The following is a 15,173-nucleotide window of genomic DNA, read 5'->3' on the forward strand; positions in this document are numbered from 1 at the left end:
CTCTGCTGGAGGACACACTCTTCTGGAGAAGATAGAGGAAGGGACTGCTGAGACTCTGCTGGACACACACTCTGCTGCACTGGACTGCTACTGGGAAGATTGGACTGCTTTGGAGACTGAACTGTGCACTTGGACTGGAGGTGTCAAACCTTCACCCACTGAGTTAAGTGGAGTTTTGGGGAGGGAAAGCCTCTGGACAAGAGGACTTGCAGGGAATGTCTGTGTTTGTAGCAATAAATTCTTGTTAACTGCTATAGATAAGGAGTTCTGTGTTCATTCCTTTGCACACCACAGCTGTTGTTTCTTGGAAAAGGAGGGTGTTAATTAGCCAAAAAGCGGGCATTAGAAGGGAGTTGGGATATTTGGATGGGACATCCTCATATTGACTAGATCAATTTGTGTTCTCGTCACAAAAAGGAGACCGGATTCCTCAACATGCTAAATGACTGTGCCTTAGAGCAGCTAGTCATGGAGCCCACCAGAGGACAGGTGACTCTGGATTTGATATTGTGCGGTACTCAGGACCTGGACAGAGATGTCAATGTTACGGAGCCATTGGGGAACAGTGATCATTCTGTGATCCGTTTCGACATGCACGTCAGGGGAAGAATACCGGGCAAATCTGTCACAAAAACCCTTGACTTCCAATGGGCGGCCTTCCCTCAAATGAGGAGGCTGGTTAGAAGGAGGTTGAAAGGGAAGGTAAAAAGAGTCCAATCTCACCAGAGCGCATGGAGGCTGCGTAAAACAACAGTAATAGAGGCCCAGCAGAGGTGTATACTACAAAGGAAGAAGGGCTCCACTAAATCCAGGAGGGTGCCCGCATGGCTAACGAGCCAAGTTAGAGAGGCTGTAAAGGGCAAGGAAGCTTCCTTCCGTAAATGGAAGTCTTGCCCTAAAGAAGAGAATAAAAAGGAACATAAACTGTGGCAAAAGAAATGTAAGAAGGTGATACGGGAGGCCAAGAGAGACTATAAGGAACGCATGGCCAGCAACATTAAGGGGAATAATAAAAGCTTCTTCAAATATGTTAGAAGCAGGAAACCCGCCAGAGAAGTGGTTGGGCCTCTGGATGGTGAGGGAGGGAAAGGGGAGATAAAAGGAGACTTAGAGATGGCAGAGAAATTAAATGAGTTCTTTGCATCTGTCTTCACGGCAGAAGACCTCGGGCAGATACCGCTGCCCAAACGACCCCTCCTGACCGAGGAGTTAAGTCAGATAGAGGTTAAAAGAGAAGATGTCTCAGACCTCATTGATAAATTAAAGATCAATAAGTCACCGGGCCCTGATGGCATCCACCCAAGAGTTATTAAGAAATTGAAGAATGAAGTTGCTCATCTCTTGACTAAAATATGCAACTTGTCCCTCAAAACTGCCACGGTGCCAGAAGATTGGAGGATAGCAAATGTCACACCGATCTTTAAAAAGGGAAAGAGGGGGGACCCGGGAAACTATAGGCCAGTCAGCCTAACATCTATACTGGGTAAGATGGTGGAATACCTCATCAAAGATAGGATCTCAAAACACATAGATGAACAGGACTTGCTGAGGGAGAATCAGCATGGCTTCTGTAAGGGTAAGTCTTGCCTCATGAACAGCGTTTGGGCCTCTTCAGCCTAGAAAAGAGACGCCTGAGGGGGGACATGATTGAGACATACAAAATTATGCATGGGAAGGATAAAGTGGATAGAGAGATGCTCTTTACACTCTCACATAACACCAGAACCAGGGGACATCCACGAAAATTGAGTGTTGGGAGGGTTAGGACAGACAAAAGAAAATATTTCTTTACTCAGCGTGTGGTTCGTCTGTGGAACTCCTTGCCGCAGGATGTGGTGACGGTATATGGCCTGGATGCCTTTAAAAGGGGATTGGACAAGTTTCTGGAAGAAAAATCCATTACGGGTTACAAGCCATGATGTGTATGTGCAACCTCCTGATTTTCGAAATGGGCTATGTCAGAATGCCAATGCAGGGGTGGGCACCAAGATGCAGGTCTCCTGTTATCTGGTGTGCTCCCTGGGGCATTTGGTGGGCTGCTGTGAGATACAGGAAGCTGGACTACATGGGCCTATGGCCTGATCCAGTGGGGCTGTTCTTATGTTCTTAAATTATAAGAAGCAGAAGAAAAAAATCAGAGGGAAAAACATTACATCAGTATCACGTGCCCATTCCCCTACCACATGAAGACTCCTGGAACAGAAAAAGCAATCTTGTGATATAATATTCTGCTCAGACATAGAAAATTCAAGCTCCACCCTGCCATGAAGCTTATCACATCAATAATTTGGCCAAAATTTTTCATGCACTGACCTAAAGCAGATTTTCTCATCTTATCCTCAGAATGATCCATCCAAATTGGTTAAGTTGAAAAATAATAATTTGCCCAACAACATCCCACAGATGAGAAGTACACAGATATTTCTGATCTTGAGAAGACCTTGGTGACTGCCCTACCACCACAAGATGCAGAGGATGACCCACTGGCCCAGCTACATCAGGACTGGCATGTTGGATAGGACTGAGCGCCCAATCAATTGATCATTTAGAGTAAGTGCCTAAAATGTTCTCCACTGGCAACAATACACTGCTGACATCATTGACTAAGGCTGCGGTTCCCAAACTCACAGGGAGTTTGAGGAGTGCAGTGAGTCTTTGTAGGGGGGATGAGGCGGCGGGGGGAAGACAGGTCTCCCCGAAGCTTAAAAAGTGAAAGCACAACAATCGAGCTCCACCTCCGCAAAACCAGAATGCAGCATGATAATTGCGCTTTCACTTTTTAAGCTTCGGGGAGTCCTGCAGACACTCGGCAGGGCTCCCCACACCCAGGGATTCTGCTGCAGGGACTGGTGAATACATGCCATTCCCTGCAGCCCCTTTAACGACGTGATCCTGGGGATTGCGTCGCTGCCTCCCCCCTGCCCCCGCCGCTTAAGGGGGAAGAGGCCAGGGTCCTCTGACTGGGGCATTGTGATGCCCCAGTTTGAAAAGCCCTTGACTATGGGATCTGCAAACATCAACCAAAATGTATGCTGGGATGTTTTCACAAATCTCTTCAATTGCTTCCTTTAGATTAGCAGGTGCCAAACCCTGGACCATGGGCTAAATCTAGCACCTGGATAAATCCTTCTCTGTTGTGCGCAGCACATACTGTTCCATGCAGCTGCTCCTTCTCTTGCAAGCCAATCTCATCAGAAAGTTGCACCAGGTAGCCACTTCCACTGCCCGTTGCCCCAGAAGGTTCTGGGCCCCAATTGCAGGATGGAAGCAGCTACCCGGAACTACTTTCTGTTGATATTGGCTTTCAAGATAAGGAGCAGCAGCACAGAATGGTAAGCACCATGCACAATGGGGGAAGCATTTTGGTAAAGTAGCAATCCCCGTTTGGAGACTGCTGCCTTAGATGTTTGAGTGGTGCAGGTTTTCCTACAATGAAGTATGTATGAATTAGAGCTCATTAAAATGCATGTTCATTTTTTAAGGAAGCCCTCTATCAAAAGCACACCAACCTAAAGCGTATTTTTCCAGGTAAAAGAAAAAATGCTGAGGGGGAAACTAAACTTCAAATATTACAATGAAATGGACAGTGATCCATGAAAAAATATGTTATAATAGAGGTATTAATCTTTAAGGTGCCATTGGACTATTAGTTGTTCTTGCTGCTATACACAGGCAGCCCAATCCTGAGCTGCCCGACACGCAAGGCTGCTGAAGCACCAAAATGGCAACTGCGGCATCCAACATGAGCTGGGCAGTCCACGGCGATTCCTCGGGGAAAGGGAGCATTTATTTGCGACACAGCAAACGTAAGGCGCGTGCCTTACAGCACATTTGCAATAGTGAACGCCAATAGTAAGCCAGCATGCAGGGTTCTGGATCAGGCCCTTATGCAGCTACCTCTCAGGAAATACTGACCATGGACTAAAAGTTGGCCGTGCACAGAATATATTATTGCAGCAAGTTATCACTATTTATGACCATATCACCCAAGCATTGGATATTTACTTTTGATGCTACTGAAAAATATTGCATCTGAAATACTGAAAAAAATACTGAAAAATGATGCTACTGAAAAGTCTGCTGTGTAATCATCAGCCTTTGCTTCTGAAAAGCTGAGAGCATTTATACTGAGCACCAAGACCCAACTTTGTCTTCAGGCAGACCTGTGATCTTCATTCTTACTTAATGACCTTGTACATCTATAGACAAAGTCATTTAGAAATACAAAATGTAATTATCTCCCCTGTCACTAAATAGACAGACATGCAAAAGGTATGTGGGCACTAAGATCTAAGGCAGTAGTTCCCAATCTTTAAGACCACTGAGGCAAAAATTGGAATCAAATGGATGGGCAGGGGTGGGCAGACTGGGTCGCGGGGGGGGGGGCAGGATCAGTAATGAGTCCCCAGTCTCATACTTTATTTATTTATTGAGGTTGTGGCATGAAAAAGGTTGAAGATCACTGCTCTAAAGTTAACAGAGGAACAGCAAGATGAGTGAAACCACGACTCCTAACAGAGCAAAATCTAATACCATAGCAGCAGCTTTAAGTACACTATGGTGTTTGGGCACACATTTACTTTCAGTCAAACAACAAGGACTATTTCCAACATTCGAGCGCACTGAAGCAGCACGATCCAGGTGCCTCTTCTGTGAAAGAGGTTATAAATTCAAACTGAGAAATCTTGTAGTGTAATATCGTAGCATAAGGCACAGTCACGTTCTGGCAACTCCTGCGACGCCACTGGAACCAACCGTATTGGCCTCTGCCTTTCCATTGGACCATTTCAGCGACGTGGAGAGGGGGGATTTGCTGCATGGGTAACAGCCTATCCTCCATACCTACTTTACCCAGGCTTCGCGCACTGGAGAGGACACTCTGTTCCAGAGCCACCATTCAGAGCGTGACACCATAGTCTTCCGAGACTGAAGGATGCCAACTCACCAAGGGAAAGATAAAATAAGCAAACTCAAAGTCTCCAGTTCTACTATTGCAGCAGATAAGGAAGAACGCTCAGAAACTCTTGCATAGCAGAGCTGTAAAGGGCACTGGGAAAGCTGCTGTACAATGAACAGTCTGTGCTAAGTGTGCCAGCTTTACAATATTCGTGTCAAAACACAAGGCATTTCAAGCTGAATTCTTGCAGCAAGCTAGAAATAGAAGGCTTTGGATTTAGGATCACACATGCTGAGAACAGCCAGTGAAGAAAAATGACAAGAAAGAATGCCAGCAGTTTTAGCCAAGGCTCAGGCAAAACAGGATCATTAAAAACACTTGTCAATTGGAACAGAGGCAAGTGAAGAACTGCCCACCGGTTTCTTTCTAAACTAAAGCTCTTATGCACTCCCTTATGCAGAACTCAAGCCAGGTCACACAGCTTTTTGCAAATGAACACACCCAGATTATCTCACAAGACACAATTCTTCACACAATTCTTAGACCAGAATCATTTTATAGGACAGCGTTTCTCAATCAGTGGTACACATACCTCTGCCGAGTGGTACGACCTCTGCCGAGTCGTTTGCCAGAACAATGCAAAGTGATTTTGCTTTCCCTTTACATGGCCGACTGATCAAGAAACAGGTTTCAATTAAGCAAGCTCAGGTATCTCAAAGTATAATATTTTTGTCACTCACTTTTATTCACATTTTTAAAATACAGTATGCATAACTTAGGGTCCAACTTTCCAGCACTGGTGCAGCTGCAATGCAACCTTGAGGTAAGGGAACAAATGTTCCCATACCTTGTGGAAGCCTCTATGACTGACTCCCCAACACAGGATGTAGCACAGCCCCATTGGCATGGCTGCACTGGAAAATTGGATAGGATTGGACCCTTAATCATTAAGCATGAATATATTTTTCACAATATGATTCAGTCTTTAAAAAATCATTTAGCCCTAACAGCTTTTTGAATTTCAGGTAATGGTGGTACTTCAGATAATTAGAAGTGGTACACCAGGAGACAAAGATTGAGAAACACTGCTATAGGAGCACTGTGCACAGTATTTTAGGGACCTAACCATCTAATAATATATCTGTCAATAGCTCTTGCGCTGTCAGCAGCAAATCATGACAAAAAGAAACAGATTAGTATTCTTTATAACCTGGCAGAGAGAAGTTTCAAAGAATGTGGTCTGTTTCTGTTAAAAATCCCAAAGCCAAATAGAGCTTGAGAACGGCTTTCAATAGGCAAGACTTGGGACTTCTGTTTAAAGAACAGCTCCTGTCCCACTAATATAACATCTAGTTATTAGTTCTTCTGTTCCCTCCACGAACCATCAGTACCTATACACTATGCTCTCTCCCATCTGCTCTTTTTGTTCTCCAATACAAAATGCTTAAAAAAAAGGAAAGAATGTTCTATCCTTTAAAAAAAATTTTTTTTAAATGTAAAAAAATTAAAAGTTTTTCGGAACATTCTTTCTGAAAGCAGAGAAGGAAGAAAATTTTCCTTAATTTGCATAAATTTATGTTTAGGCAAGAATATGAGTGGGAAGAGGAAAGGGGAAGACAATATATGGTCCTGTCTATGCAGTATAAGAAGCACAGATAAACGGTGAATAATGGTTCTTCCAATATCCATAACAATATCCACTAGCTGATTTGCTAAAACCCATCTATTTACCTGTGGACACATGAAATGCAATCTCACAGCATGGTTGGTGATCATTCAAGTGGTCAGTCATGCATGCCTCAAAGAAGTAAGGTTCTTCTAATCCTATTTCTCTCAAACTTTTGAACTCAGAGCCTCTTCAAAATATCCAGTTTCTAAGATTGTTTACTCAAAAGAAAATCCTGATGACTTCAATAGAGCTTACTGTCAGAAAAATGTGCATGCCACTGTAGCCTTCATCTGTGTTCCAAATCTCCCAACACTATCCATCTCAGCAGAAAAGCACACAGAATTCTTACACATAGCTATATACACTCAGCCACTGCTGTACATAAGGATCTATGGGATGGGGCATTAATCCAACCTTAGCATTAAAAGATGTACTAGAGGACAGACTCCCTCCTAACACCAGGCAGAGACAGCAGTAACAAGGGAAGGTCAGAAACAACCTACCTTTCTGCAGCTTCCATGATTAGTATAGTAATAGCCACAATGCTATATTTCTGCTGCTGGGAGGAAAGTTTCTCTGGTTTGACCTGATACAGAATTATCTTCTTCCCTGGAACTTGATGCCCCACCTTCAGTTGCTTTGCATTCATCCCCACCCAAAGGAAGGCCCCGTCCCATAATTGAGAACCATTATTCCAATCTATGTTCTTCTCCAGTGTATGCATTTGTTCAAAACACTAAGATGAATTAGTAGGTGCTGCTAATTATTATTAAGTGTTATTTCAGCATGTGCTAAGGCCCAATCAATACATTACATTACATTAAAGGCCCAATCCTATCCAACTTTCCAGCACTGATGCAGCTGTAATGGGGCATGTGCTGCATCCTGCAGTGGGGGGGGGGCAATCATGGAGGTCTCCTCAAGGTAAGGAAATGTTTACCAAGAGCTGCTTTACAGCTGCATCAGCGCTAGAAAGTTGGTTAGGATTGGGCCCTAAATTACAGAAACTATTAGACATGTAACAGAAGCACAGCCTGCAGCTTTAAAATACAAAGACACTAATTCCTCCCCTCAAATCAGTCAGGGGCACATACTCAGCAACTCTCAATGTCAATCAGTTTTTAATATAGTTTTAATGGCTCACGCAATTAATCCTTAAAGCACTGACTGTTAAAACTTGCAGCAAGCTCTTGTTCCTGTATATTTCCATTCTGATCAAAAGCAAAATGTACTTGCCTTAAAAATTAACTCAATTCCTTGTCAATAGTTTCAGATCAAACAGGTAACCAGTCATTGTCAATAACTACCTGGTGGGGCCTGCTCAACTGTCTTGTTAACCTTTGTGAGAGATAATCTGAAGTAAGGAAAAGAACAAAAGTCAGTTTACTATTTCTGTCATTGGAATAAAGAGCTGTCACACTAACAGCCTAAGGGGAAAAATATTTGCAGGAGTTTCCCCAAGGGTGCCTTAGAAACATGCTACAGTATATACACCAGGGGATGTTTGATCAAGCATCCCTCCTCAAAGCTAATTAGGTAATAATTACATATGCAAAAAAGTATAGGTGTATATCACACAGACACACACACACCACGAGTAACTGTTTTTATAAAACACAAAAACAATAGCATAAATGGGGTGTTACTGACACCAAAGTACATGGTCAATAAATCTTTGAAAGCCTTCTGACATACCATTTCAGGAAAGGAACATCTCTATCTTCAGCAACAGGTCTGGAGGTGACGCAGATAAAATATAGTTTATTTTAACATATTCTAACACATTCCAGTAAGAATGGTTGCTTCACCCTTCACTCTCATAAAAACATGGAGCTTTTCAGTTTATGATGGAATAAGATCCTCAATATCTTTTCAGAGTAACAATGCCTCTCTTAGCAAAAGCCGTATACAATATTAACATGTTTACATCTAATCTAATTAATTGCTCCAATTTAACTAGAGGCACATTTAAGCAAAATGGGATAAATCACTACTTAGATAAGCCTGTGAATGCCTACAAGGAAAACTTTAGTAGGCATGTTACCATCAATGTTTATAACAATAGTTTTTATTTCTAGAACATCACTTATGGCCCAATCCTATGGCCTGCTAGCACTGGTGCAGCTGCCACCATGCCAGAACTAGCTGTCAGAAAATTGCTGTAAAAGGCTTTTCAACAACATTTGAGTAAGCAGTGCCAATGGGGAGGCCTGCACCATCCCGCTGGTGCCAAATCCGGACCTAAGGCCTTCAATATTCTTGATGACTTATTGCCTTAACTGAACAGCAAAAGTAATTGTCATAAAAATGGGAAATCAATACAAGTCAACAGCTTCAGAATTAGCTACTTTATAATTCAATCTTGTATGCACAAATTCTTGCAATTTAGAAGCCATAATTTAGAAGACTAGCAAACCATTTAGGTTGAGAATCTTTCCTGACCTTCATGAACTCCAAAAAAGTTGTCACCTACAACTTGCACATTGACTGCACATTGACTGCAAATTGTAAGCAAAAGACAACATTTTCTAAAACAACTGGCAACACTTTCCAGCCAAAACCTGTCATTAATTTATGTGAATCAACACAACACATAGTCAACCACAACACAAAGTTGAGAAAAGCTTCGTTGGAGAGTGAAAAGCAGTGATGGTGAACCTTTTGGGCTCGGTGTGTCAAAAATTCAGAAAATGCCTAACTTGGATCTGCTGGCATGTCTCTCTCACACACACCCTAAACAAAAGAGAAACAATTCTTTACGTATTCATTTATTTAAAAAATACAGTCCAATCATGTGTGGTAACTTGCATTATATAAAGAGATATCAAATAATTACAAAAATGAAATATGAGTCAACAAACTCAGTCATTGTTGGGTGTTGGTGAACACTGGAGTGTCACCCAAAATGTCAAGGTGTATCACCTTTGACACATATGTCATAGGTTCGCCATCACTGAGCTAGATTATACTGTAAAGCAAAACCTGTGTGTTGTAACCAGTCATTGCTCTGGAATCTAACCAGCAGAGTTTACTGCCTAGAAATCAGAAACCCGAGTGCAAAAGTTCAGCTAAGTGCAGGAATTACCCTGAGAAAAGGTTAACTCCAGCACAAATTTATTTACACAGTTGTAGAGCAAATGCAACTCTAAAGATGGTCAATGGGTCAGACTATGTTGCACATGTAATTTGACCTGCAGAACTTTGATGAAAGATAAAATACTTCTTCATCTATTTGGTTCATTAGAAATAAATACTTCCTTAGTTTTATAGCCTGCTCTAATCCAACAGCTTCAGGGGCATAAGAAAACAAATAAACAAAACAAACCTGTGGAACAGAATCACACTGTAACTATTGTAAGGAAATATCACCACCTTTTCCCAATTCAATCCCGAAGACCAATGCAAACCAGCAGGGTTTTATAAAAATATTCACGCTGGGTGAGTCTGCACTGGAAATAATTTCCATAATGGATGAGCAACCACAGATGCCTTTTTGTGCCCTTGATGACCAAGCCCGATAAACAGATTGTATCAGGAAGGTACTGTCCTTAGTGATTTTCAGAGAGCATGCTAGGTCACAAGGATACATTGAAGTCACAAAACTCACATCGACCAAAGTTGTTTTATAAGACATGTCCATGACAAGTCTCATCATTCTGCAGCAGTGGAATACAACTCCATGTTTTAAGTGAAATTACACCTGCTTTGAAGCGAATACTTCCACTTGAAGTGAATACGCAGTAATTTAAACAGAGAACAAATTATGCACTGGTGCCTACAAACACAAGTTGCTGAAGGCTAGTACACCAATCCTTCAACCAGCTGTTGGAAGGATAGCTTAGCCCATTTCAACAAAATTCTAATACAGTAGACACTTGTGTGTAGGAATTATTATCAAACTTACATATAAATCATAATGTGATCACATGCACATGCTTCTCTCTGTGTGCACTTGCTGCACATGCAGAGGGGAGCTGCAGCACATGATGGCTTCCCAAGTGAAAAGCGTGCATCTAAGGCAACTTATTACGATCTACATGCAAATTTTATGTTAATACCCACAGAAAAGTGTGCATGTCAAAAGACTGCAACTTGTGAATGCAAATATTTTGTTCTTTTCTTGAGAAGTTTTTTTCTAACCCAGACATAATATTATTGCTTTGCTCAAACACAGAAATCAGTTTTAAAGTCGTTGTGCAAAGGAAAAATGCTAAGCTGAAATTAAAACACAGCTGCCAAAAGCTATGAAATGGAGTGTTTGGCAAAAGCACTAAGTAAGCAACAGTTCTGCTTTGCCAAGTGCTACTTACATCACATACATGCATTTTCCTTGAAGACAAGCAAAACAAAACTGTGATTCATTACTTTTGACTGCTCCGTTACACATGTTCTTTTGTATGTACACATGCACCTTGGGCCCATAAAGTTATCTTAATTCACAGACATTTGTCAAAAAAACATATCCATAATTTTTTTTAAAAGGTGAAGTATGAAGAGATAGACCACAGCTCCATGCGACATACAAAAGTAAGGGTAGAAAGTCACATTAGCACATAACAAATTAGCTCTTCAATAATAAACAATACTCAAACAAGCACAAACAAGGAGGACAACCAATTAAAACCTATTCTGAGTTGGAAAAACTGCACCATACACATGTGGCATTGACAGGGGTTGGGGTCATGAGTTGACACTTGCGCAGCAGTTAAGTCCCCAGCATCCTGAGAAGGTTCTTCAACAATGACTCCTGACCAGGTGCTGCTCCGGGTTGGGCCTTCTTGTGTGTGTGCCTCCCCCCATTCTGTACCCTGCTACCACATGTAAAGACAACCACACCTCCTCCTTCTCTTATTTCCACCCAGATATAAAGAGTAGACAGTGCAAGACCACTGATCACAGAAGCAGGCAAATAAGCATGGGTTGCAAGGAGCTTCTACTGCTGGGTCTAATCGCGCACCAGTCCTTTCCACTTGGGAAACATGGTGAGAAAGAGTGGACCTGCCATGCTTTCCACAGGGAGAACCCAAGCAAGTGAGTCAGCAGACAATTTAGGCAATTGCTTCTGCCTAAATCCACTCAGCCTCTCATTCTGGGTGGTACAGTGAGGAAGAAGACCAGCTGCTTCATTCAGAGGATGAGCAAAGACAAATAAAAAGAAGTAGCAGCAGCATTGCCTCTGTCCACCTGTCCTCTCTTTCTTTGGGCAACATCAAAGGAGGCTTGGACCCAGTTATGCTGCCCAGAAACTGCATGCAAATAAGCAAGAGAAAGTAAGCAGCTGCCTACAGTCTCTGCCCATTTGCTTACCATTGGTCTTGAGCGGCAAAGAGGATTGGCACCTTTGCCCACTCGCTTACCCCTTCTCATGGAAGCATGGAGGATTGGGTCCCCTGGAACACAGCAACATTGCCATGACACCCAGAGGGAAGGTACAGGCAAGAAAAAGTGGAAGCAGCAGCTTCTCCAACTCTGCTCCATCTCTGTAGCACTGAGCTTGTTGAGCCTAATCCGCACCACCCAGAGGAAGAATATAGGCAAGAAACTTTGCAGGAACAATCACAACCTCTGTCTGCTTACTCTTCCTCACTCCACATGGAAGACTGAACCAGTGAGGATGCTCAATAAGAAAGAACTCAAGAGGAGAAGAGCCACAACCCCCACTCTCTAGACAGTGTGGGAGGGAGGACTGGGAGGGAGAGGTTAGGGGCCACCAAAACCATATTGCCAAGGGCTCCTCAGAATATTGAGCACAAAATTCAGCCACCCAAGATCATCTCTCATTGAGAGATATAAGTTTCTAGCCTTTAGCATTTCCTTTCTTCTTCCCCACTCCCACCACCACCATCCCACCTTTTTTGAATTCCTCAAGCATGGCATCAAGCTTGGTGTCATTGAAGACAAAGTGCAGCGGATGGTTATAGAAACGGGTGATAGTCTTGAGTGGAGTGCAGTCATCAGGATCCACAAAGGCCAAGTCCTTGACAAAAAGAAGGTCCACGATATTGGAGCGATCCCCTTCAAAAACAGGGATGCGAGTATAACCACTCTCCATAATCTCAGACATAGTGTTGAAATCAAGCACAGCCTCAGCAGTTATCATGAAGCAGTCTCGAAGCGGGGTCATGACATCCTCCACTGTCTTTGTGCGCAGTTCCAGGGCCCCTTGGATGATGTTCAGCTCCTCCTTGACCAGGTCGTTGTAAGGGTCAGTAACCCTCAACATCTCAAGCAGTTTCTCCCGGTTGTAGACAGTGCCAATCTCCTGCCCTAAAACACAATCCAAGAGCTTACTGACCGGGTAAGAGGCCGGGAAAGTCATCATCATGAAAAACTTGGTGAGAAAGATGGTGTTGGCGCCCACGGCGAGGCCATGCCGAGAACATATAGCCTGTGGCACAATCTCCCCAAAGATGACGATGCCAATGGTGGAGACCACCACGGCCACCAGCCCGGACCCGGCAATGTCATCGAGCAGGATGGTAAGAGTGGTGTTGACCAGCACATTGCCCAGGAGGAGGGAGCAGAGCAGGTAGTTGCCCTGGCGGCGCACGGGCTCGATGCGCTTGGCGTAGTTCTTCTCCTTCTCCGTGCCACAGTTCTGGACAATGCGCAGCTCCATGGGGTCCAGGGCCATGAGCCCCAGGTTGAGGCCGCTGAACATGCCCGAGAGGCAGAGCAGGAGGGAGATGAAGATGACCTGGAGCCAGAAGGGCAGCAGGAACTTCTTCTCCTCGCCCACGATCATCTTGGTGTCCTCGCCGTCGTGGTAGACCCAGGTGGTCTCGGTCCAGGGCCCCCCGTCGGGGCCGAGGATGCCCCCGCCACCGCCACCGCCCCCGGGGGCGCCGCCCGGGCCCCCCAGCACGGCCGGGGAGGACACGGAGGTGCAGAGGTAGTAGGACTTGCTCTTCTCGGTCTTGCGCAGGGGCTTGATCTCGATCTCGATGATGCCGGAGGTGCGGCGCGTGAGGGTGATGTGCGGCCGGATGATGATGTCCGAGGTGCGGATGCCGCAGCGCTGCGGGGCGGCGGGGGCCGGGCCGTCCTCCTGCCCGGCCGGCGGCCGCCTGCCCTCGCCGTCGCGCCGGCGCTCGTGCTCGGTGAAGGCGATGCGGGACCAGGTCTCGTTGTTGATGTTCTGCCCGTAGACGCGCAGCTTGACGTGGGTGCGCTCGCTCACCCGCAGCGCGCCGCCCTCCATGAACGACACGTCGTCCGTGTCCTCCAGCCGCAGCCCGATGATCACCGTCTCCTCGGCGTCCGCCGCGCCCGGCGACGACGGGGACCCCAAGGCGGCGCGCGGGGGCTGCTCCCCCAGGCAGCGGCTCAGCAGGAGCCCCAGCAGCAGCAGCGCCCCGCCGCCCCCCGGCCCCGCCGCCATGTTCCCGGCAGGGAAGCTCACCGCGGCGCCGGCTCCATCGCGCGGCACTCGGCGCACGCGGCCCTCCGGGGATGACAGGCGACTGCCGGGCCTCGCCGGCAGCCGCTCCAACCCTACCCCTGAGGGGACGGGCGGGAGGGGGGCGCGCGTGCGCCTCCGCCAATCGGGTGGACCCGAGCGGGGCGGCGCGGGGGAGGGGGAGCGGGAGAACGCCGGCGGGCCAATCAGAGGGGGGCAGAAGAAAAGGGCGGGGAGCAAGGCCAGTCGGGCACCTGCGTGCGGGGGGGGGCCGAAGCAGAAGGGGACCGAGAGGTCTCTGCTCCGCCTGCTCGCGCAGCTACAAATCACAATGGAGGAAGGTTGCAGCGAGGGGGACGCTAACGGAGTGCGTGCGGCCACCTTTAGGCTGCAGTCCGGTCCACGCTTACCTGGGAGTAAGCCCCATTGACTATAATGGGGCTCCCTTCTGAGTAGGCATGCATAGGATTGGGCTCTGAGGCTGCAATCCTATCCACACTTTCCTGGGAGTAAGCCCCATTGACTATAATGGGGCTCCTTTCTGAGTAGACATGCATAGGACTGGGCTGTTGGTGCAATCCTGTCCACACTTTCCTGGGAGCAAGCCCCCTTGACTATAGTGGGACTCACTTCTGAGTAGTAATGCATAGGATTGGGCTGTCTGTAGGGAATGAATGGTGGGAACAAAATCGCCCAGGCTTGCAAAGCCCTCGCAGAGCCTCGCTGCTGCCCAACCGGGATTTGCACATCCAGGGTTAGTTCCTCCAGGTGTCATGTGACCTCAGCAACATGCACCTGTTAGGGTCTCGATCACCCTCAAGCCCAGCGACGGAGTCACCCATCCGCACCTTGCAGTGTAGTACACTAGCCGCTGCTCACTCCGAGCGAGTGGCGGAGGCGGCTGCAAAGAGCCCAGAAAGTGGTACCGTATTTGAGTGCTCCTGCAGTACTGTGGCTCCCTAGTGGAACAGAGCGAGCTGGGGCTGCAATCCTTTCTGCACCTACTTGGGAGTAAGCTCCACTGACTAAAATGGGGCTTACTTCTGAGTAGACAGGCATAGGAAGGGGCTCTGCAGCTGCTGCGTGGAGCCACCACAACCTCAACTCGCGTGCATGCTTGCCGGGAAACAGGGCTGAGCCAATCAACAGCAATTTCCATTCTTTCTGCCACCCAGAGGGCAAGCGAGGGATGGAGAGCCCAAGTCTAC

At 46.1% G+C, this 15,173-nt stretch overlaps 1 protein-coding gene across 1 annotated transcript in view; it reads right to left on the reverse strand.

Moving 5' to 3' along the window:
• The window catches only part of CNNM2 (cyclin and CBS domain divalent metal cation transport mediator 2), a 138,584-nt gene extending 124,637 nt beyond the window's left edge, over positions 1 to 13,947 (reverse strand). The window contains exon 1 of the mRNA XM_066621472.1: positions 12,417 to 13,947. Coding sequence (XP_066477569.1) covers positions 12,417 to 13,947 — 1,531 coding nt within the window. The remainder of the gene's footprint in view (positions 1 to 12,416) is intronic.
• Positions 13,948 to 15,173: the final 1,226 nt, after the last annotated feature.

Source organism: Tiliqua scincoides, chromosome 3 (genome assembly GCF_035046505.1).
Source record: "Tiliqua scincoides isolate rTilSci1 chromosome 3, rTilSci1.hap2, whole genome shotgun sequence".
Lineage (NCBI taxonomy): Eukaryota > Metazoa > Chordata > Lepidosauria > Squamata > Scincidae > Tiliqua > Tiliqua scincoides.